This window comes from Parus major, chromosome 21 (assembly GCF_001522545.3).
Source record: "Parus major isolate Abel chromosome 21, Parus_major1.1, whole genome shotgun sequence".
NCBI lineage: Eukaryota > Metazoa > Chordata > Aves > Passeriformes > Paridae > Parus > Parus major.
The window spans coordinates 3,783,281-3,806,153 of NC_031789.1; the positions used below are offsets into that span (position 1 = coordinate 3,783,281).

Here is a 22,873-nt window from a genome sequence, read left to right on the forward strand (position 1 = left end):
GATTTCTGGTAAAGGATGCCTAGAAGCAACAACTCTGAGAAGCACCTGGTGCCTCTGGAGGAGATGCTGTGATGAGTTTGGAGGCTGGGATGGTCTTGGCCTGGCAGTTTTGCATGGGGCAGGATGAAGGTGCCATTTTTTGTTGTCTTTGTGGGGTTTAAGCCCTATCTGGTGTTTTCTTGGATTAGCAGGTGGAAAATCTCCCTGAAGATCCTTGGTTTTCCCTATGCAGGCTAAGGGCCCCCGTGTGCCCACGGGCGCTGGGATACAACCGGAGCTCGGGGCGGCGCATTCCTGCCCCCTCAAAAGCCGGGCGGACGGCAGAGCCGCCAAACAGCCCCCTTCTTAATGCTGATTCTTTCCATCACAAGCACGTCTTGTCTCCGCGGCCGAATGTCTTCCATAGACGGTGGAAAGTGAAATTTGTGCAATGTCTGTAGGAGGCTGAAGAAAGGCCCTTTGTGCGCCCCCCGCGCGGGCGCTGGGCAGCCTCCAGCAGCACCCTCGGCCGCCCCGCGGCTCCTGCCGCCGGCGTCAATGCACCGCTTGTCCAGAGACCGGGACCCACTCTTAAAGCCGGAGCTGGTCTCCCCTGGTTAGTCCCACCGGTGGCCCCGTCGGGGCGGGCACGGCTCCGGGGGCCCCCCGGCCGCAACCCCAGGATGTTTCTGTACTGGAGGAAGCGGGGTGCCTACGAGCTGGAGGCTTTGCCGCCCGGCCTGGCGGGGCTGGAGTACGGGGCAGTGGAGCGCTTCTCCTGGAGCTCCAGCCCGGACGTCAGCGAGGAGCTCGGGGGTAGGTGGCTGGGGGGCTTTAGGCAACCGGCAGGCTGTGGCTGAGCGCGGCTGCCCAAAGCCTCCAGCCCTGGCAACGAGGGTGAGGGGTTTGGGAGAAGTTCCTGGGTGCCGCCGGGATGCCGTGGGAACGCTGCAGGTGCAGCTGGGGAGCGCTCAGCAAACCGCCCCGTGCCACCGGCGCCGCTCCCCCCGGCCCAGGCAGGCGTTTGAAGCAGCCGGCTGCCGCTGCCCTGCGCTCTGCCGCAAGGACGATCCGGTTTCAAAACTCGTTTGCCGTCACCGGGAGCGCCGGGTGTGATAGCACAGCCGGCAGCAGGAGAAGGAGGAGGTGACGGGGCGAGGAGAGGAGCTGATGGGGACAGGATCTCTCCTGCAACCCCCGAAGTGTCTGGTGGGGACCCGGACACGCTCTTGCCTCTGCCACAAAGCGGGGCTCCCTGCGAGGAGCTGCCAGCCCGAGTGTCCCAGGCCCTGGTGCATGTGTGACCCGCGGGCAGGGTCGGCTTTGGGGAGCGGCCACGCGGCTCTGGCCGTGCCGGCGGCTGCGGCGTGGGGCTGATCCCGCCGGCCGCTTCGGCCAGCCTCTAGTTTTTGGTGAGTTTGGAAAACTTTCCCTTGGGTGCATGAAAGAATTTCTTATTTGTTTCCGTTATTATTCCCGATAGGTCAAGTGAAACGGCAGCGGCGGGGGGCGGGGGCCGGCCCAGCCCGGCGGGCGCTGCGGGGCAGCCGCGGGGACAGAAGGCTCATTGTGCTCCCGCCGCGGGGGCAGCGCCCGGACCCGGCTCCCAGCCCTGCTCCCGGAGGGCGGCGAGCTCAGCCCTGCCCGGCTGCTCCTGCACCGTCATCCAGCGGCGTCCATGGTGCCACAGCAGCCCCGGGATCGCCTCCCAGATGGGAGCCTGAGCAACCAGCACCATTCCGAATTGCTTCCCCCTCTCCAGGCAGCAGCAACATTTTTTTCAGTGCTGCATCAAAAGGCAGACTGTTTTATCCCGCAGACTGTTTCTAACCCCGGCCTTGGCCGTGGTCTCGCTTGGGTCGGCGTGGATGATGTTTTTGTTGGCAGGAAGGATGCGAGAGAGGGAAGCGGTGCTGCGGGGAAGTCCCTGTGCCTGGTATAATAGCCGTGGCACCTGGTAGAGCCGTGCCATTGTGGTAGAGCCGTGCCATTGTGGTAGAGCCATGCCATCTGGCCTCTGCACATCCCCGGCAGCGGGTCCCTGCCCAGCAGGCAGCTTCCCAACGGCGCATCCCTGCCTGCAGAGCGGCTGTCCTGCCAGAGGGTGTCTGTACTGCTCGTTTGCCGCGGCGAGCAGCCCGGAGTCTGTTATTTTTAAATTATTAGGTTCGACACATAACAAAAGCCTTCAAAATAGGATTTGTCCCTAAGGCCGATTTAACTGTCAAAGCTTAAAGTGGCTCCTAAGCCCCGTTGGGGGTTGACAGCGGCAGACTCAGTGTTGCTGCTGCAGCCTCAGGCCGTGCCAGCCCCAAGGAAGCTGGGACAGGTCCGTGTCCTCATCCTGTACCCTGGGGTGCTGAGCAGGAGACGCCGGATTCTGTCACTGAGCGTTCCCCCGGCGGGGATGCATCACTGGCTCTTGGGCATGGGGCTTCATTCCCCTGGATGAGCTGTGGGGCAGGCAGGAGCAGGCTGAGCCCGAGTGCTTCGCCGAACTCTGAAACCCGGATTCCTGGTGTGGGGGCCTCCGCACGGACCCGGAGGGGACTCACCACAGCACCCAGGCACTGACCCTCCTCTCTCCACAGCCGAGCCGTGCCCAGAAGAGGAGACAGAGCTTCACTGCCAGAATCCCGACTGCGCCGGAGAGAGGAGGGCGGCCAAGGTGGGTCCTGCGGGGTTGGGGCAGAGCCGGACAGCTGCTGCCTGGGGTCTTGGGGGTGAGAAGGGACAGCGGACAGCTCTGCCCAAAATGCCGCTCCCCGAAGGGCCCCTGCCCTGCTCGGCAGCCCCTGGTCTGCCGTGCCGGGTGTGCATTCCCTGCTGGTGTCAGGGTTCTGCTGGCATTTAACAGCACAGCGTAGTTTACGCGTTTCCCCAAGCTGCCGTGATTTGGGCCAATCGACTACAGCCAGTCTGTCCCCCCACTCGCTAAAGTGGAGCCAGGGCGGATTTAGGGTTCCTTCTCTCCGGCCGGCTGTAGGGAGCCGGGCCGGACCCACGCCCTGGCTCCCGGCGAGTCCCCGGGGCTGCTGTGCGGGGCCGCGAGCGGTGTCTCCGGGACACACCGGGGTGTGCCGCGGTGCTCTGTTTGCACACCGGGCTGGCAGGGCCGGTGCTGCTGGGGCACACGTGGCACTGGGCTGTAGCTGCCCAGGAGCGCAGCTGGGACTGCCGAGAGCGATGAAGGGCAGCCGGCCGCTGTCACCAGACCCCTGATGGTGCCTGGCAGGTAGCGCGGGGGGGGGGCTGGTCAGGCTGGGGGCTCATCCTGCCGTGTCACGGTGGAGAATCGTGATCCCCCTCGCTTTGTGAGGCACCTGCTGAGGGGCGGCGGAGCTGCCTTGTGCTGGGAATTCCGAGGGGCTGGGATCAGGAGCTGATCCCTGGGGTGGGCAGAGCTGTGTTTGGTCATCCCGCCTGGCCCCTCCTGTGGGGATGAGCCCAGGGATGAGCTGCTGGCACAGGGTACATGAGGAGCCCCGCATCCTTCTGGGGCGGCTGCCAAGGGTCCCAGGGGATCTCACCGAGTGAATGCCAGCTGCGGGCACTGCCTGGAGCCCGCGGCCATGCTCCCACATGCAGGTGTCACGATGGCCACGATGGCAGCAACGCTGTGGGACACACGGTGGGAAAGGAGGAGGGCTGAGGGGTCCAGGGTGTCCCGGGGCTGTCTCGAGGACCGGGATAGGACACTCGTGGATGGCAGGGGGTGCTGCAGAGGGGCCAGCGGCCCCTGGGAGAGAGCGCGGGTGGTGGGAGCGCGTCAGCTCTGACCTCAGCAGCGCCGGGAGGAAGGAGGGCAGGAAGTGGGGGCGGCTGGAGCTGCACAGGCGCTTCCTCCCCGGAGCAGCGCGGTGTACTGCAGGCAAGCCCGGGCAGAGCTGTCTCCTCACAGCACCCTCGCACCCCTCCCCGTGCGGAGGGGCGGTGGGGGTCCCACACGGGGACGGGGATGTGTCAGCCGTGCAGCGGGACTTGACCGGCGGCACCACAGTCCCCAGGAGCGGAGCCAGTAGGAGCCCCAGTGAGACGGGCACCGGCCAGGGAACACAGGCTGTGCACTGTGCTGGGGGCCTGGCCCGGGGTTTAAAAATAACCCGCTGTGAATGCCTGGAGGGGCTGGGGCCGCGGCCGTGGCCGCACACAATCGGAGGAAACCCGCCGACTTCGAGCATTGTTTGGCTGCAGACGCTCGCTTCCTCCGTCCTGCCACGGGGACACGGCTCTCGTCAGCACAAAGGGGCTGTGGGGTGCCAGGGCGGCCTCCTGGGCCGCTGGTGAGGTGCTGGTACCACGGTGCAGGTGGCTGTCCCGCAGCTCCGTGTCCAAGCCTCGGCATGTGCAGGTGTCCCAGGGTCTCTGTTCATTGCGGTGGAGCAGGGAGGAGCTCTGTGGTGCAGAAGCTCATCATCACCATGCCCTTACAGCACTGCTACATGGCCATGTCCTGGTCATGCTGCTTTCCCTTGCCCACTCTGGCTTCAGCATTCCCTGTGAAAAACGTGCCAGCTGCAGTTGGGGTGGACGAGTAGTCACCCCTGCTGCTCGTGGTGCTGGCCATCCCTCCTGTCAACATGCCATAGCTGGCAGCCCTGGGCAGGCCCTGCCTGATGGACCGTGTCCCCGCAGGAATGTCACCACGCAGAGTGCAGCGGCCCCCTCAGCCCGTGTGAGCTCTGCCACGGCCGCCTCCATGGCGCCATGCACTTCGATGGCCACATCCGCTTTGACCTGTCCCCACAAGGTGAGCCGGACAGAGCTGTGGCACCGCTGCTTCTGCGGCTCTGCGGCAGCAGTGAGGCGCAGGGCCAGGAGTGCTGGAATGCACTTGGGGCTGGTGCAACTCTGGGATGGGAGTGGGAGCCAACACGGGGCTGGGGGAGCTGTCACAGCCCAGCTCAATGCCCATTTGCAGGCTCCATCCTGGCCCGCAACATGTCGACACGTTCGTGCCCCCCGCGCACCAGCCCTGCCTCTGATGTGGAGGAGGAAGAGGAGGGTCCGGCAGAGAGCAGAGGGTGAGCCCCTAGCCCTGCACAGCTTGTGTACAGCCCCAGCCCTCAGCATCCCTGTGACCCTGCCTTCCCTGTGCCCACAGGGAGCGCAGAAGCTCAGCGCTGAAGCTGCCCAAGAAGAAGGCTTGGCGCAGGCACACGGACGTAAGGCACTGACTCCTCTCCCTGGGGCACTCAGCAGGGCAGCAGGATGGCCCTGATGGGAGGGAGGGAGGGACCCCTGGGCAAACAGCTGCCACCTGCCCCCAGGACCCCAGCAAGGAGTGCTTCACCTTGAAGTTTGACCTTAGCATCGACATTGAGGCAGAGATCGTGCCAGCAGTGAAGAAGAAGTCACTGGGGTGAGTCTGCTGGGGACAGGACAAGGGACAGTGTGGGGACAGATGCAGAGACAAATGTGAGGCTTGTGTCCTGCAGGGAAGTGCTGCTGCCAGTCTTTGAGAGGAAGGCGATCGAGCTGGGCAAAGTGGACATCTACCTGGACCAGTCCCACACGCCGCTGTCCCTGCAGTTCGAGGCGTATCGCTTTGGGGGACACTACCTGCGGGTGAAAGGTGCTGCGGGAGCCCAGAGGGAGGCTTCGCTGCTCCAAAGTTCCCAGAGGACACTGACAATCTGATGCTCCCACAGCCAAGCCCGGGGATGAGCTGAAGGTGGAGCAGGCAGTGCGAGATGCCAGGTCAGCCAGCCTGCCCATCCTGCACCCTGCCAGCAGTGTTGCATTCCTTGGGCCAGTGCTGGAGCCACTGCCAGGACGCCGGGAGGGCACTGAGAGCCTGGTGAGTGACAGTGCTGGTTCTGGGGAGGGAGGAATTTGGGACAGGATGACAGCATGTATGATCCCCCCATAGCCATTCTTTCTGGTGAAGATGGGCCATGGGGCAGCAGCATGGTGTCTTCTCCATGGCTTTGTGGGCTGAAGATCCCCCTGGAGTCCCCAAGACCCACTTTTTCTCCTGGCTGTGCTGTGTTGTCCTGTGCTGGCTACACCATGGTAGCGTAGCAGCTACAGCAGCGGCACCAGCCCTTTGGCTGTGCCAGGTACAGGCTGGCACCAAAGCAAAGGCAAACAGGAGCCCTGGGGGCCCCCGTGGTGACTGCCACTCAGTGCCACCCCAGCCCTGGGACTCGCCCTGGCTGCTGGCCCTCCTCTCGCTGTGGCGCCTGGCAGCTGCTGAGCACAGCAGCTCTGTCCTGCCCCGTGGACCCTGGCCCCAGATAAGGTGTGGGACCGGGTTGGGCGTTGCTCCCACGGGAGCGGAGTGCCAGCCCCGCAGGGAGCAGCTCTGCAGGGTCCTGCCAGGGGGACACGGTGCTTGCTCCTGTGCCAGCAGGCCCTGAGGGTGTCAAACTGGCTGCATGGCCAGGGCTAGTGGCCGCCCGTGTCCAGCACTATGATGCCTGGCTGCAGGAACGGCAAGGCTCTAGCAGGGCCAGGGGACAAGCGGGCAATCAGCCACCTCTGTGGGGGTCTCGGTCCCGACCACCTTCCTGGGGGCAGGTGGGCCCCAAGTGGCACCGAGGCGATGGGGCTGGTGGCAGCAGCCGGGGCACCTGGAGAAGTGGCAGCACAGTGAGTAATGGGGAGGGTGCCCGTAGCAGCTCTTCCCGCCTGTGTTCTGCAGACGTGGCAGGGTGGGGGGCCGTGCTGGCGCCGGTGGCAACAGCATGTCGCTTCCCAGGGCTTGGTGGCAGGCAGGGAGCCCCGACCCTGTTGCGTTTTGTGCCGCGGTGAGGAGATGGCAGCGGCCACATCCCGGCACCAGGGACACACAGGGAGCAGCCGGTACAGCGCTGCCCGGGGCGGCGGGAGCCGCTTGGCCGTGACCCAGCTCTCGCGACCAGCCGGGGGGCTTTGATCTCCGCCAGTGAATTGTTCAGCTCTGGTAGCTTATCTGCCGAGGAGGGAAATTAGGTTTTCGGCGCTGGCCCCACCTCCTTTTGTTTCGGAGGAGCTCTGCCACAGGCTGCCCGGCCCCGGCTCTGTGGTCCGAGCCGGGAGTGCGGCTGGACGGGCGGCTCGGCCGGGTGCTGCGACCCTCGGGATGCCCTGAGCCCCCGCGCTGCTGGGCCGCTTGTCCATGGCCGGCCGGGCTTGGCCAGGCAGCACCCGGGGTCCTGCACCCCCGGGGCCCTGCACCCCCGGGATGCAGGTAGGCAGGTCAGTGCGGGCAGGGGAGCATGGCCAGGGGACCCCACTGCCCGGGGCTGCCATCTGGGTGTCTGTCTGTCCCACGGTGCTCGAGGTCAGCCAGGCTGCTGTCCCCATCCCAGTGCCATGGCCACAGTGCTGGGCACTGACCCTGGGGACGCTGGCTGTCCCCGCTGCAGGCTCCGGGACGGCGAAGGAAGAACATAACAGAGTTCCTGGGGGACACCAGCATCCCCAGCCCCGAGCCAGCTCTGCACGGCAGCAGCTCTCTGCCCACCAATGGCACTGACACCTGGAAGAACCGCGCTGCCAGCCGCTTCAGTGGCTTCTTCGGCTCCGGGACTAGCACAGGCTCCTTCGGGCGGGTATGTGGGATGCAGGCATGGGGAGGGGCTGTGGGAACTGTCTGTGGCTATGCTGGGGAGTTGGGATGGGTCCCCCTGGGGTTCAAGACCCTAGTTCCACAGGCAGGGTGGGGTGGTTGTGGCACATGCCCACTGGCCCCTACCCAGCCGCTCTGTTCCCCCGCTTTTGGCCAGGAGACCGAGAAGCTGGAGCAGCTGGTGAACAGGCTGCACGCTTACAGCACCTTCGGGCTTCCCAAGCTGCCGCCCCAGCTCTGCTTTGACCGTGACTCCTGGGAGGAGGATGGGGACGAGGCTGGGCTGACACTGGAAGACAGCTGGCAGCAGATCATTCAGGGCACAGAGGTAGGAACACGGCCTGGGGAGGGAGCCTCGGGGGCTCTGCCCAAGCCCTGGAACAGCGCTGACACTCAGCCTGGCAGGTTCTGTCACGCCGGCAGTGCCACCAGCAGGAAGCCATCTGGGAGCTGCTGCACACAGAGGCCACCTACATCCGGAACCTCAAAGTCATCACTGATGTGAGTGTTGGCAGCTACTGCACCGTGCTGGGGCTGTGGCTGTGGCTATAGCTGTAGCTCACCGGCTCCACATTCTCTCCCCACAGCTTTTCCTCTCCTGCCTGGTGAACCTGCAGGAGTCAGGGCTGCTCTGTGAGGTGAGTGGAGGGACCTGCAGGAGACAGGGTGTGCAGTGATGGGTCCTCAGCCTGGCCATGCTGCAGGGTGGAGGTGCTGTTCCCCAGAGCCACCCACCTCAACCCCACAGGTGGATGCTGAGAGGCTCTTCAGCAACATTGGGGAGATCATCCGGCTGCACTGCAAGCTGTGGCGCAGTGTCATGGCCTCAGTGCTGGCCAAGGCACGACGGACTGGGGCACTGCTTGACCCCATTGACTTCTTTGATGGCTTCAAGATGGTGAGTGGGGATGCCATGCGGCGGTGGGGAGCCATGTCATGCTGTGTGCTGCATGGTGACCCCACTGTGTCCCCCAGTTTGGGTCCCTCTTCAAGCCCTATGTGCGGTATTGCATGGAGGAGGAGGGCTGCATGGAGTACATGCGGGCCCTGCTGCGGGACAGCGAGCTCTTCCGCACCTATGTGACGGTAAGGGGAGGGCAGGGACGGGGCTGGTGCCGGGGCAGTGCCGGTGCTAATGCCTGTGTGCCACAGTGGGCCGAGAAGCAGGAGCAGTGCAGCCGCCTGAAGCTGAGTGACATGCTGGTGAAACCTCACCAGCGCCTCACCAAGTACCCGCTGCTCCTCAAGTCTATCCTGAAAAAGACGGATGACCCACGTGCCCGTGATGCCATCACTGCCATGGTAAGGGATAAGGGCTGGCGGGCAGCAGGGTCGGTGGCCCCTGGCCCCTCAAACCCACCGCCACTCCTGGCACAGATCAGCTCTGTGGAGCGCTTCATCAACGACGTCAACTCGCGGATGCGCCAGCGGCAGGAGCGGCAGCGCCTGGACGCCATCCTCAGCCGGATTGATGCCTACGAGGTGGTGGAGGGCAGCACAGACGAGGTGGACAAGGTAGGCTGGACATGCCATGCCATGCCACTCAATGCCACCCTCTGCCACACTGCTCTGCCATCCTGCTGTTCTACGTCATTTCATGCCAAGCCACCCCATGATATGTCATGCCATGGCACCTATGTCATGTTACCCCATGCACCCTATGCTGACACTGGGGGCTTCTGGCAGCTGCTTAAGGAGTTCCTGCGGCTGGACCTGACGGCTCCCATCCCTGGCACCTCCCCGGAGGACACCCGGCAGCTCCTCCTCGAGGGCAGCCTGAGGATGCGGGAAGGTAAAGACAGCAAGGTGAGGACTGCAGGGGACAGGGAGGTCTTGGCTCCAGCCCCTGCCTACTCACCCTCACTCACTGCACTGATTGGTGTCCATGGCCCTACTCTCACCCTCAGATGGACGTCTACTGCTTCCTCTTCACCGACATCTTCCTCATCACCAAGCCCTTCAAGAAGGCTGAGCGCACCAAGGTGATCCGGCAACCCTTGCTGGTGGACAGAGTGGTTTGCCGGGAGCTCAGAGACCCAGGTGAGAGCACTGGGCATAAGGGGGACTACAGGGAAATCTCTCAACACTTCTGACAGCCCTTACCCACAGGCTCCTTCCTCCTCATCTACCTGAACGAGCTGGGGAGTGCTGTTGCCGCCTACACCTTCCAGACCAACGGGCAGTTGTGCCGCAGCTGGGTTGAGGCAGTGCGCAATGCCCAGGTGAGGGCATGTGGGTGGGTGGGGATCCTTGCATGCCCTGTGCACACTCCGTTCCTCTCTGATGACTCCCCCTTCCCAGAACCTGCTGCAGCGGCTGCGACAGCGCCGGCGCACGGAGGAGCAGGAAGAGGAGGATGAGGAGGATGAGGAGGATGACGGTGAGAGTGGCACCTCAGCTGCCAGTTCACCTACCATCCTGCACCACAGCAGCACCAGCCCGGACTCACAGCAGTGGTAGGGAGCAGGAGGGAGGGACCTGCACACCCCCACCCTGGCACAGGCCCCTTTTCTCACCTTCTTGCCTCCACAGCCCGTCCGACGGTTCCACCGAGACGCTTGCCATGGTGACAGCAGACGGTGGCGACGAGCTCTCCTCCCCAGACTGGGACACAGGACCCTTCAGCTCAACCTCAGATGGCTCCTCCGTCAGCACCAGCACCTCCATCAGCACTGGCACCTCTTCTGAGACCCCCACCTCTGTGGAGACCCCAACCCAGGAGCTGCCTGCAGGCGCCCTGCCTGTTCCTCTGCCCCATGGCATGGCCTCCCCAGGCAGCGGCTGCCGCTCGTCCTCCATCGACAGCGCCTACGGCACGCTCTCACCTGCCTCCCTGCGGGACTTCGGCCAGCAGCCAGAGGGGACGGCTGAGGAGGGGCAGGGGCCCTCCCTGGCCCCTCCGGCTCCACGGCCTGCCTCGCCCCGGCTGCGCCGCCGGACACCCGTGCAGCTCCTGCCTTGCCCGGCCAGGGTGCTTAAGTCCAAGTCAGAGGCCAGCTTGCCCCAACTCCTATCCCCCACTTCCCCAGGCCCCCTAAGCCAAAGCCGCAGCCTCTCTGACCTCTGTGCTAGTTCCCCCCGGACTAGCCAAGATCCTGCACCTCTGGCTGCCCCCGGCAGCAGTGGCAGCTCCACATCAGAGCTCTCAGAGCCAGAGGAGCCAGTTGAGAGCCCAGCATCCCTTCCAGGGGAGCTTAGGCGTGATCCCCAACCTCCTGCCCGCCGAACCCTCTCAGACCCCCAGTCGGCACAGCACCGCAAGCTGACACTGGCGCAGCTGTACCGGATCCGGACCACGCTGCTGCTCAACTCCACGCTGACGGCCTCGTAAGCACATGCTGCCTGCTCCTGGGGGTTGCCCCAGCCCTTCCCAGGGACTGAGTCCTAAGGCTGAAGGCATCTCTCCTCACTCTGTGTCTTGCAGGGAGGTCTGAGAGCTGCTGGTGTGGAAAAGGACAGATGCATGGATGTACCAAGGAGCTTCTCCTGCTTCTAACCGTAGCGTAATGCCGGGGCCGGGAAGAGCGGGCACTGGGATGCCACTCTGGTGGGGACATGGATGGGGATGTAGATCAGTCCCCTTGGCGAGGACGTGTCCTGGGCATGGCGGTGCAGGGCTGGACATGGCACGTGGCTTGTGCTGAACCCCTTGTCCACAGACATGAGAGTTGTCGGGCAGGTGGCCCTGGGGCTGTGGGGGGCTGTGGGAGACTGTGGGTCGGCTCCTGCAGGCGAGGAATGGATGATGACGTCGGCAGTGGTGGGTGGGGAAGGTGCTGAGAGGGAGGTGGTGCTGGTGGCACGGTGCTGTGGACAGTGCAGGGAGGAGGCTGGGGCTGGTGGCAGGAGAGGATGGTGCAGGGCTGAGGCAGGTTTGCCCTGTGGGGTGGCAGTGGATGGCAGCACGTGGGACAGGAGTGTGGGAGCCACGGTGGGACATGCGCGGTGGCCAGAGCCCCGGCTGCCCCCCCATGCTAAACTGCACTCCACGTCCCAGCTGAGCAATAAAACCAGCTGGTGCACGCTCATGTCCGCCTCGCCTTTCCTTTGGCTTCAGCGGCACCCAAGGCCGGGAATCACCTGGTTGGGTGCGGCGTGGCTGAGGGAGCCCCACTGGGACAAAGAGGGGGCTGGGGCCAGTTCCCAGCTTCCCATTCTGGAGCTCGGGGTGGGGATGGAGCCCTGGGCTGGGGGTCACCCCTTGGGATGGGGGACAGCCCACACATACCCTGCGTCCCCTCGCCACCCCCGCTACCGTGGGTCTGCGCCAGCGAGCAAGGGAGGGCGGTGGCCGGGTCCGCAGCGAGGCAGCGCTGCTCCCTCCCGAGCCCAAACACTCCCGTCATGTGGTTTCCGTACCCCCTGGACTCATTTCCAAAAAAGCATTTCCTCCTGCTGTGGTTGGGCGTAAAAGCCTGTCTGGGGAGGGCTGGCGCTCACTCACCACGCGTCGCGTGCTGCTGACGGCAGACATGGGGTGCCGGGGCACCCTGCCCGGGCACTGAGCTGCCCCGACACCCCACTGCACCTGCTGCCCCGCTCCCCTCACCGCCCCGGCATGACCCAGCCGCATCGGCCACAAGGATGAAGTGTTGCCGCCCTGGGGTGGCTTGGGTGAGTGCGGTGGCGTGGGGGTCCCATGGAGCCCTGGCACCAGTTGTGGGGTGTCCCATGGCTGTGGCCGTAACGGGTCTGGAGGAGGGAGGGAGGAAGATGGGTTAACTCCAGTGAAGAGCACGCCGAACCCGCTTACCCCTCTGGCTAACAGCTGGGGCTGGGCTCTGCTGCACCAAAACATTCACGGTGTGGCGTGAGCACAGGCAGGATGCGGCCGCGGGAAGCGTGGGGTCCGTCATGGGGCTACAGGCAGGGCAGTGCCACGGGGTGTGGCTGTGCCGACAGCCTGCGGGGCTGCCTTCGGGGCTAGCTGGGCACGCGGGTGGCGGCCCCGGCGTTACGGGCGGCAGAGACGCTTGCACGGCACAAGCGGGGGTGGCTCTCCCCACCGCTCAGCCAGCCCCGTGCCCACGGCTCCGCTGTCCACCGGGCACCTGCTCCCGGCGCTGGGCAGGGGCAGCTGCCCGTCTGCAGGCGGGGTGCGCGGGCAGGGAGGGCCCCGCTGCCCCACAGCCGTGCCTCAGCGGTGACTCAGATGTGCCGCTGGCAGCCGGGACTGAGGCAGCCGCCCGGATCTGCCGGCAGCGCTCTGCGAGCGGGACGGCCCAGCGCGGTTTCCAGTCTGCCGGTGGCGGCGGGTTTAGTAGAAAATGATTCAACTGCCGTAATCGGGGCCATCACGGCTGGGAAATCCAACCCCCAGCGAGGAATCCCCTGGCTCTCTGCCCACACTGTCTGTACCGCGGCCCTCTCAGGCCCCAGCCCGGCCAGTGGAAGGGGTGTCAGCGTGGGCACTGCTCGTTGCACCCACCGGGGCTTCCAGAAGAGCGGGGCTGCCCTGCGGACGGCACCTGGCAACCCTGCGGGGGAGCAGTGACCTACTTTGGGACGCGCGTAACGAGGCGCGATAGCATCGGAGAGAGCGTGAGCCAGGCACGGCTTCCTTTCGGGGAGGAAATCACCTCCTCTGTGAGGGAGATAAACCCCAGGAAAATCAAAGCGGGCAGCGTTAACCCCTACGCGCCCGGCTACCGACACCTCCCAGAGCTAGCGATCTTGTGGCACCACCAGCAGTCCGTGTGCCTGACTCACTCGTCCCCATCCCTGGGGACATGGCAGGGGTCCTGTTGGCACAGGCGGTCGAGCATCTCGGTGCCGATCCCCAGGCATCCTGGAGGCACCATTTGCAGAGCACACGAGGGCACCTGACAGCCCTGGGCACAGGCTGCGGCACAGTGGCCCCCACAGTGCCAGCAGGAAGTTGCTTGCTCTTGTACTGCGGGGAAAGCAGAGCCCAGGGGCTGCCGCGGGGCATTCCCGGCCCTGGGGCAGCGCACCCACGCGGTTTGGAACAGAGGGCCGCGGTTCCAGCCGTTCTGCCCTGTGCAGGCACCGGTGTCCACACAGTTCCAGGTACGGCTCTGGCTCCAGTAGTCGAGCATGAGCTGGTGTGAGGGCCGTCCCCACGGGTGCACGGCTCCTGGAGCAGCGCGGCCGCCTGCAGCCCTGCTCTCTCCCTGTTTGCAGGTAACCTTGGCAGCGCTGTGGCTGGCGGCCAGCGAATCGCAGCCCCCAGGGCGGCGGGACCGCGCCGTGCCGGGAAGGCAGCGGGTCCTGGTGCAGCCACTCCTCCGCCTGCGGAGACATGTCACCAGACTCCAGTGCCCCGCCGGCACGACCTGGATCGGGACTGCTCACCAGTGCTGCGAGCCGTGCCCCGCAGGTGAGCGCTGCCCGGTCCGTGTGCCATGGCACAGCAGGCGCATTGCTCCCGGTGGCCGTACTCCCTTGTCACCCCACTGTCCCTGCAGGGACATTCCTGCACGAGGCCTGCACAAGCCCTGAGAATAAAAGCGACTGCCGCCCCTGCCCTGACGGCACCTTTCGCACCCAGCCCAACATCCTCAAGGAGTGCCAGGCTTGCTACGAGTGTGACCGACAAGGTGAGCTGGCGGCACGCCACAGCGTGCTGTGCTCTGCAGCACGGTGCCATGCTGCTCACCGCCTGCTTTCTGCAGCTTTCCAGAGTGTGCTGAGCAACTGCTCGGCCACCAGCAATGTCGCCTGTGGCTGTGAGCCTGGCCGCTTCCGTGTCTGCTTTGACAAGCAGTGCAGCGAATTCTCTTGCCGGAAATGCCAGCCCTGCACCGGACGCCTCATCCAGCAACCCTGTGAGTGCTAACAGCTGCCCCACGGCACAACCTGCCAGCTGTGCCACCTCTGGCTGTGCCACCCTTCCTCACGCCCACCCTCTCCCCAGGCTCGGAGGCACAGGACACACTTTGCGACAGCAGCTGCAAGCCTGACTTCTACAGAGAGGGTGATGAGTGCCGGCCATGCCACACGTAAGCATTGACTGTCCAGCCAAGAACGCATGTGGGGCCCATGGCATGGCACAGCATGGCACCCATGGGTCCCATCTCCTTGCAGGAGCACCCTCGACAAGTGTGGCAAAGAGTGCCAGCAAGTGTGCGGCAGCAACAGCGACCAAGGTATGGGGACAATGGGGCCAGGGCTGGTGGTGTACAGTCACCGTGCTGGTCAGCTGATGGGAATGCTCCTGCTCCTCCTTTCAGGCTCAGGTCTGGAGTACATCCTGCTGGGACTCACCGGGCCTCTTTTCCTGGGTGCCCTTGCCATCTACCACAAGAGGAAGAGGCTCTGGCATGGTGCCCTGGCAGGTGGTCCCCTCCCCATGGCACAGGCTGGGGTTGCAGCCACACCATGGTGCCAGTTTAACGGCCGGAGGTGGGACAACTTCTGCTGGACCCAGCCATACTCCCCACCAGGGACAGAGCGTGTCACTGACACAGCAAACCAGAGGCTCAAACACCAGGCCTCGTCGTGTGAGCAGCCTAGTGATGAAGGGGAGCCCTCTGCACCCCCAGAGCCCCGTGGTGCCCTGCTGCACGGCAGCCAGCTCTATGCCATCATTGACGTGGTGCCAGTACGGCGTTGGAAAGAGTTCATGCGGATGCTGGAGCTGCGGGAAGCCGAGATTGAGCTGGTAGAGCTGGAGGTGGCCCACATCCGTGACCAGCAGTATGAGATGCTGAAGCGCTGGTGCCAGCAGACCAGTGCAACACTGGACCACGTCTTTGCTGCCCTGGAACGCATGGAGCTGGCTGGCTGTGCTGAGACACTGCGCCAGAGTCTGCCCGTGGGACCCTGATCCCCACCATCAGCACCCTGGCACAGGGAGGTCCCACCACCTCCACATCTCACTGGGCACCTCATCCCAGCCATACCCCTAAGTATTGTTACTTATGCCGTGTAGACATTTTATGTCAGTTTTATGTCCCCTTCTCACCTGCCTGTCCCCTCTATTTATGGCCCCCTGCTCCCAGGGCCGGGGAGGACCCCATGCCCCAGCACATCTGCTGCCCAGCCACTCGCGGGACGAGCAGGCACCGAGCCCACCGCGAACCCATGGGATAGTTCTCAAGGCTGCCCACTGCCGGGCGCTCCTTCCCCCTCCCCAATAAAGTGGTGTGTTCTCCAGCCGCCCACCCTGGCCCTTCTTCACAAGGCTGTGTCAGCCGGGCACCAGGGCACTGCTGGCCTCTGGGCCACCACTGGTGATGTGGTCACCACAAGTGACAGGGAATGGTGGGTGCTGGCAGAGATGCAGGAAGTGTGGGTGTTGAGGTGATTGTGATGGTGTTGATGAGGGGGCCATTGCTGTCGGCGAGGATGGTATGGGTGGGTTTGGTGTGGACAGCCCCAGGAAGGCTCGGGGCACTGCTGGCGGGGTTTATCGTTTTAATCGCTGGAAAGGCAGGCGGTCTGGGCAGAGGTGAGCCGGAAGTTGGCCTTGAGCGGCTCTGGAGGGGCAGGAGTGAGGGCGAGCGCGCTGCAAGGGCGAGTGGTGCCAGCGGGGCGTGCGGCGATCCCGGCCGCAGCAGCCGAGCTGGGCAGAGCGCACGGAGCCGCGTGTCCCTGGCCGCGGCAGCTCGCTTTGCAACGGGCAGCACAGGGTGGCGGTGGGCTGGCGGCAGCGGGATGTGAGGGTGGAGGAGGCTACGGGTGCCTGGGGCGGTGGGGGGGGGCTTCTCTAGGTTGGGCTATGTGGCCGTTCACGGCAGGAGGAGGGTGCCGAAGCATATCGCGGTCCATGGGAGGACCTGCCAGCCTCCTCCTGCTGCGAAGAGCCAGGATGTGGTGTGGCGTGGCTAGTGCTTGGCTATGTCCCCCTTCTTGAGGATGATCTGTCGCTGCCAGGGAGCCAGCTTTGTCTCATCGTACCCGAGAGTCCTTAGCTTTTCCGACTGCTCCTTCTCCTTCTCCTCCTCCTCCCGCTTCAGCTTCTCCTGCTCTTTCCTGCTTAGCAGCAAAGGGCACAGGGCGCCGCGGTCACCAGAGCCGCGGGAGCCGCCGTGCCCGCCACCCAGGGAAGGGGCTTGCGGCACTCACCGTTTCTGCTCCCTGCGAAGGCAAAGGGGAGAGCGGGGTTAGCAGAGCCGCGGGAGTGACCGGTTAGTGCGGCATCCCCCGACCCTGGCTCACCTCTCTTCCTCCAGCTTCTTGCGCAGGATATCCCTCCTCCAGGCCGGCATGCTGGCCAGGCGCGCCTCCTCTTCTTTCTCCTGCAACAGACAGCCGTGTTACCGGCACTGCCCGCCCTCGCTGCCGGCACCGTGGGGCCGCAGCATCATCCTGGTGCGCGGCATAACATCCTTCTGGCAGCCGCCCTTCTTGGCACGGTACTGGTGGGGTTCACCAGCACATGGCTCGCCGACGGGCCCCTCACTGCCCGCCTTCCGTCGGCGCCGGGAGGATGAAGGAGCGCGTGGCGTGGCCAGCCCTTGCAGCACACCACAGCTTTATTGCATGACACGCGGGGGCCCACGCTGCCCCGGCACCGCAAACGCCACACCAGAGAGGAGCGCGGCCCCGCCGCTGCACCTCCCACACAACACACAGCCACGGCAAGCGGCACACACTGCAACCTCGGCCCGGGGCCGCGCAGAACAGCACCCAGACCTCTGCCAAGCTGAGCTGCACCACGAGCCACAGAGGCAGGCGAGCGCACCCGGGCACCAGCCCACAGCTGTCCCCTGAGCTTGCTACCGCCCCACGCCACACCACTGGCACAGGCTGCAGCATCCCGCTGGACTCAGGTGTCGAACATCTCTGCCTCCTTCTCCTTCCAGAAGGAGAAGCTGCGGTCTATGAAGCGGCAGACGTCCTCCTCGCTGAACTCTCCCAGCTCCGGCACTGGCACTGCTGCCCCCTGCCCTTCCGGGGCCATGGTGGAGGGCTCTGGCAGGCTCTCTACCTCTGCCACAGGGTCATCCCCAAAAAACTCCTGTACGAGGTCCTCAAAGCCGTCGAGCCAGTGGCGGTGGCCAGCCTCGACCTGTTCCAGCACGGTGCGGTGGAAACGGCGGACGCGGTGCCAGCTGTGGCTGCCCAGGCGGTCAAACATCTCGTAGCAGAGGAGGTGGCGGAAGCGCCGCTCCTCGGGGCTGAGGGGCATCTCCAGCAGCTGGAAATAGCCCAGCATGAAGAGGTCGAGCGGGAGGCTGTCGTGGGGCATGGGCGAGCCGCCGACGTGGGGCAGGAAGTGTTGGGGCCAGTACAGCACCGTTGTGCGGCTCAGCCGCCGGATCTGACGCCCTGGGACCCGGCGGGCGACACTCCTCCAGCGGGCCAGCAGCCGCCCCGCTGCCGGTCGTCGCCTCCCCTGCCGCCGCGGCCGCTCCTCTCCAGGCACCGCCGCGAGTGCCCGCTTCTTCCAGTGCTCCAGGAAGAGGAAGACGGCTCGCTCCTTGCACCCCTTGGTGCGTTCATGTGGGCTGCTCGGCTCTGGCAGCGCTGGCCTGCTCCGCCGCACTGCCCCATCCCCGTATTCCTCCTCCAGGATGGGCCGGCGGGTGCTACCAGGGGGCTGCACCCGCTTGCGCTTAGTGACCCTGGGGGAAGGTGCAGGGGGCCCCCCTGGCCCCTCGTAGTTAGCCTTGAGGCTGCGGACAGAGACACCGCAGCCCAGGATCTCGCGCCGGACGTCGTGCTGGGCACCGGGGCTTCCCACCGCTCCCCCCGCCCCGGGGCCCTCCCGGCCCCTCAGGGTGGCTGGTGCTGCGGCCGCGCTCCTCGGCAGCGTGGGGGACTGGCTGCCGCGGGCAGGCGCGTCCTGGTGGGCGAGGGCGAAGCGCCGGGGTGCCGGGGGGGCGGAGAGCGGCACGAGTGGCGGCAGCTCCTTCTCCGGGCCCCCTGGAAGCGGCTGCCCCGGCTGCGCCTCGTGCATCACCCGCAGGCTCCCCAGCTGCCTCTCCAGGTGCTGCATGTCCTCCTCCCGCATCGGCTGCCCGGCGGGTCCCGGTATGCCCCCGCGGGCAGGTGGCCCGCGCTGGCACGGGCGAGGCGAGCGGCTCCCAGGCTGCGGCGGGAAAGAGGGCAAAGGGGCTCCTGAGGCCGTGCCGCACGCACCTCGTGCAGAGGAGACTGCCGCCGTGTGTGGCATCCCCGGGGTATGACTCCCCTGCATGCAGGTAGGGTGGTCCCCAGCCCAACTGGGAGCCAGAGGCAATGCCACGCAAGCCGTCTCGCCAGGTCCTGAGCTGCTTGGGCCATGCCCGCGCCGCGCTCGCCGCTGCAGCGGCACGTGGGACCTCCTACCTTGCGCCTCTGCTCCTCTTCCTCCTGCATGCGGAGCTGCAGCTTGCGAACCATCACCTGCCGCTTCCACTCCGGGATGGGCCGACCCTGCTCGTCCTGGCTCGGCACCAGCGCCTCCACCTCCACCGCTGCACCAGCGCCTGCTGCCGGCACCGGTGAGCTTCCGTTCAGCACTGGCTCTGGTGAGCCGCCTGCCAGGCAGCGAGGTGGCCCAGCAGCCTCGGGGGTGGCCGGCGGGGTGGGCGTCCTGGTGGGTGACGGGGAGGACACTGGCGACTCTGCCTGTGGAAGGAGGGAGGGAGGGCGGTGGGCACTTGCCGTGCTGTGCTGTGCTGTGCCACCGGCTCCCCTGGCCCCCATCACCACCTACGTTGGCCCCTGCCTGGCCGCTGCCGGAGAAGACAGTGGTGAAGCCTTTGCTCTGTGGCGTTGGCTTGAGGCTCTTCCCAGCTTTGATCTCGGCCAGCAGCTCCGAGTTGTCGCCGGTGGGGGACATCATGTTGAACGACTTGGTGCCTGAAGGGAGGCGGGAGGAGCAGTAAGCACCCTGCCAGCGCCATTTCTCTGTCCCTGTGAATCCCCCATCAGCTCACAGGGTAGGGGGGTGGAGGGGTGGTTGGCTGACTGCCCCCCCTCCCCGCCATCCAGAAGCCCCTGGAAGGCCCTTGAAGCAGCATCCTGACACTCAGTCAGGTCCACAGGAACAGCACATCACCAAACTCCTGGGTCCATCAGACCCCAGTGGAGCAACCCCTCAGCACTCAATGGCTCGGCACCCAAGCTCCACAAGATCCATAAGACCAGCACTCCAACAGCAGCTTACAGGGTCCATGGCACCCTGCTGCAGCAGTACCCCAGCACCCAACAATCAGCTGCAAGGGTCCCAGCCTGGCCCCAGCCCCGAATGTCACTCCATGTCCCTGAGGCACTATGTTGGAACAGAAGTGCGCCTCTGGAAGGATGGCTCCATGGCCGGTGGCAGCCCTGCCACTGCAGGACGGCCCCTACAGTCCCCTGGCAGCTCCCGGCAGCGATGCACCGACACCAGCCAGACTCCCTGCCAGCCCGGTGCCCAAAGGGCTGCGTGGCACCGGGACCCCGGAGATGCTCTTCCCCCTGCTCATGCCACCCGCCTCGCGAGCACCCACCGTCCGTGCCAGCCATGCGTGAGTCCCTAGCGGCCCATGGTATCGTGCCAAGGCAAAGCCCCCTCCCCGCGACCGGCGCCCGCAGCTCGCTCTGCTCGGCTGCGCCACGCCGGAGCCAGAGGGCTGCGGGTGCTGAGGGCCCAGCGGGACGCGCGCGCTGCCATCCAGCGCCGGCTGAGACCCCCCGATCCCGGGAGCCGGCGCTAATAAAGCGGGCGCCGAGCAGCGGCCAAGCCCGCCGGCTGCAGTCAGCGGCGGGGGAGCGGCCGGTGCGCTCACGTGGCGGGATCACGCCGGCCGGCTGAGCGCGAACAAAGGCTCTCTGTGTGCGGGGCCGCGGGGCCCGGCTGCCCGCCCAGCCCTGCCAGCCCTGCCTGGCGGCTCCGGCAGCCCCGCACCGGCGCTTGGCCTCCCTCGTGGCACCGCCGGCCGGCGACGCGCAGCGAGGGCCCGGCGGCCGGAGCCCCGCGGGCAGGTGACAGCCCCAGCGGCCGTCGATGCCCCGTGGCCGCAGCACAGGACGGCGCCGGCACGGGCCCCTCCGGCTGTGCCCCGCGCCAGGGCACCCCCTGAACAGGGAGGAGCGTGGGGCCGCGGTACTTACTCTTCATCTGCCTGAGCGCCTTTCCTCCTAGGGAGAGAAGCAGAGAGGCGGCGCGGGGCGCGCGGCAGAGGAAGGATTTGGCCACCGCGAGACAAGAGAGAAGAGAAGCGGCCAGCAGTGAGAGCAGGCAGGGGCGAGCGGGCGTGGGGGCCCCCGCGCCGACACCGGAGGAGAGAAGGACAGAAAGGCTGTCAGGAGCCGCACGGCCGAAGTGCCGCGGGAGGAGACGAGCCAAGGAGATCAATACTACAGTGCAGCCGATGGGACAGCGCCCAGGATCACTCCCTGTGCCCACCCGGCGCCCTGCCACTTACTTCCCGTAGAGGAGGAGGAGCGGCGGGGCCCGGCGGGAGTCTCCACGGGCGGGGGCGGCGGTGGGGGCGTCGGGCAGGCGGTGTCGGGCAGTGGTGGGGGCGGGGGTGGAGGCGGCAGCTCTGCACCAGGTTTGCTCTCCCCGTTGCTCATGGTGTCCGCCGAGATGGGTGATGCCTGCAACAGAGCACGGCAGGCGTTGTTCGGTGCCGGTGCCACTGAGCTGTGCACAGGCTCTCGGCGCGGGGCTCACCTCCTCGGTGTGCGCCATTCGCTGGGGGCTTGGCTGCTCGGCCACAACGTGCCCCAGGTGCTTGTAGTAGTCACCGGTGCTCGGCTGCTTGCCGAAATTCCTTGACCGCCTGCTGGAGTCGGCCCGGCGCAGGCCTTCGGGACTGCTGTCACGCGATGCCAGCTGCAATGGGGAACCCACCTCAGCACCGCCGTGCCCAGCTATGACCGTGGCGCTGGGCCGTGGTGGAGTAGGATCGTGCCAGCGGTTTGCCTTGGGGCAGATGCAGAGCTGGGACGGACAACAGGTGCGTACCCTGGGGTCTGTTCGGCAAACGGCTCTGCCAGGGGCTGCGTGCCATGGTGGCAGCGTGCGGCATCAGTGCCTGGCACTGTGACCCTATAGACTGTGCCGAGGATCCCGTCCAAGCCTCCCCCGGGATAACCCCCTGGGAACAGGAGTGCCGAGCCCCAGCCCAGCGGATTACCGGAAGCTTATCTCGCGCGGGGCTGGGGCCCGGTTCCAAACCTCCCTATGAACAGGGCTCTCAAGCAGCGCAGCCTCAGCTCACCCCAACGCATTCCACAGTGGCTTTGTGCATTGTGCTGCCGAGTGCTGCCTTGCAGGGAGCTGTGCCTGCTCCCTGGGTTTGGGGTGCCACCGCGGCATAGCCCTGCTCCCCTTGCTGGGGGCCCCACTATTTCCATTTCCCCGTACACAACCTCCACCCATGCCATTTTCACGGTGAGCCTGGATGCTTGCCGCCGCTGCCAGCCCCAGCTAAATCAACGTCAGCTCGGTGCTTCCTACTCTGGCTGCCATGGGAGTTGTGCCAAGCTTGGCTCCCTCTCCGGCAGTCCCAGCCCTGGTCTGGCACAAAGATCCGTGCCACTGAGCCCCATTTCATGGCGCACCCGCACCACTGTGGCACCGCTCTGCCACACCCCCTCACTTCCCCAAAGCAGCCTGTTACTCCGGCAAACACTAAAGAGCCAAGGACGTGCATAAGGAGCACTGTTGAGCCTGCCATGTGCCTGGCACACACTGCTCTGCCGAGACCCCCACCCCATGTGCCCCATCCCTCAGAGTGCTGGGCTCGGCCTGTGTCCTGACCGTGCCCAGAATCCTGTCCCCGGTGAGGTGGTAAGAGCCAAGGTAGGGGGTCAGGGTGGCCCCAAATCTACTGCATCCCTATGCCCCCCCAGCCCGCCATGGAGGGCTGCACCCCTCTTACCTGTGCACGCCTGGCTGAGCCCTCTCAGCTCCTGGCAGCGCTGGCTGTGCCACCCGACACCTGTGGCTCGGGCGACACCGGAGCCGGCCGCTCGGGTTACCGCCTGCGCAGCTGCCCACGCCCAGCTCGGCATAGTGCCGGTGGCACCGCCGGGCCTCATGGGCGCGGCTGCCATGGCATGATGCTGCCGGGTGCTCCAGCCGGTGCAGCAGTGGAGTGGGCCCACCCAGTGCCATGGAGCCACCAGAGCCTCACTGGCCCCATCTTGCTTCATCCTCGCTGTTGGTTCAGCCCTAGCCCCCCCAGTGCATGCCAGCGTTGCAGGCATGTGGCCTCCAGCTGGGACTGTCCCCTCCCACTGCAGGCAACAATTCCTCAAAGGGGATGGGTACCCGGTGGCATGTCCCTCCCGGGTGGTATGTCCCTTGAGCTGCGTATGGGGCATGGTGCAGGGGACATGGTGCATGGGGCCGTACCTCTCGGCGCAGCGCCTGGCTCTCCACATGACGCAGGTTGTTCTTGGCCCGCACGTAGATGTCAGCGGTGTGGGGGGCAGCTGGGGGCGCAGGTG

The 22,873-nt window shown here is 65.9% G+C and overlaps 3 protein-coding genes across 7 annotated transcripts in view; 2 read left to right on the forward strand and 1 right to left on the reverse strand.

Moving 5' to 3' along the window:
* The first annotated feature begins 709 nt into the window (after positions 1-709).
* On the forward strand, positions 710-11,562 carry PLEKHG5 (pleckstrin homology and RhoGEF domain containing G5). Of its 4 annotated transcripts, none has more exons than XM_033519309.1 (22): positions 710-795; positions 2,571-2,647; positions 4,615-4,729; positions 4,901-5,003; positions 5,084-5,144; positions 5,250-5,341; positions 5,418-5,554; positions 5,631-5,779; positions 7,332-7,517; positions 7,692-7,862; positions 7,940-8,035; positions 8,122-8,172; positions 8,283-8,432; positions 8,510-8,620; positions 8,687-8,836; positions 8,912-9,049; positions 9,221-9,340; positions 9,442-9,574; positions 9,644-9,756; positions 9,836-9,990; positions 10,067-10,861; positions 10,959-11,562. In XM_033519309.1, the coding sequence occupies exons 3-22, from the start codon at positions 4,687-4,689 to the stop codon at positions 10,966-10,968; spliced, it is 2,964 nt and encodes a 987-aa protein (XP_033375200.1). In that variant the 5' UTR covers positions 710-795; positions 2,571-2,647; positions 4,615-4,686; the 3' UTR covers positions 10,969-11,562. The 4 variants fall into 4 exon arrangements, with proteins under 4 accessions (XP_033375200.1, XP_015503610.1, XP_018864298.1 ...); XM_015648124.3 differs by lacking the exon at positions 710-795 and adding an exon at positions 1,197-1,391; XM_019008753.2 differs by lacking the exons at positions 710-795; positions 2,571-2,647 and adding an exon at positions 3,118-3,214.
* Positions 11,563-11,654: 92 nt separating this feature from the next.
* Positions 11,655-15,660, forward strand: TNFRSF25 (TNF receptor superfamily member 25). 2 transcript variants are annotated; one of them, XM_015648149.2, is made up of 7 exons: positions 11,655-12,148; positions 13,679-13,874; positions 13,963-14,094; positions 14,170-14,322; positions 14,412-14,496; positions 14,582-14,643; positions 14,728-15,660. In XM_015648149.2, the coding sequence occupies exons 1-7, from the start codon at positions 12,119-12,121 to the stop codon at positions 15,321-15,323; spliced, it is 1,254 nt and encodes a 417-aa protein (XP_015503635.1). In that variant the 5' UTR covers positions 11,655-12,118; the 3' UTR covers positions 15,324-15,660. The 2 variants fall into 2 exon arrangements, with proteins under 2 accessions (XP_015503635.1, XP_015503634.1); XM_015648148.2 differs by having other exon boundaries at positions 11,655-13,874.
* A 902-nt stretch (positions 15,661-16,562) lies between these two features.
* The window catches only part of ESPN (espin), an 11,193-nt gene continuing 4,882 nt past the window's right edge, over positions 16,563-22,873 (reverse strand). The window contains exons 7-14 of the mRNA XM_033519366.1: positions 22,779-22,873; positions 21,090-21,251; positions 20,839-21,013; positions 20,525-20,551; positions 19,143-19,288; positions 18,773-19,054; positions 16,658-18,533; positions 16,563-16,576 (exon numbers count right to left, since the gene is read on the reverse strand). Coding sequence (XP_033375257.1) covers positions 17,268-18,533; positions 18,773-19,054; positions 19,143-19,288; positions 20,525-20,551; positions 20,839-21,013; positions 21,090-21,251; positions 22,779-22,873 — 2,153 coding nt within the window. The 3' untranslated portion in view covers positions 16,563-16,576; positions 16,658-17,267. The remainder of the gene's footprint in view (positions 16,577-16,657; positions 18,534-18,772; positions 19,055-19,142; positions 19,289-20,524; positions 20,552-20,838; positions 21,014-21,089; positions 21,252-22,778) is intronic.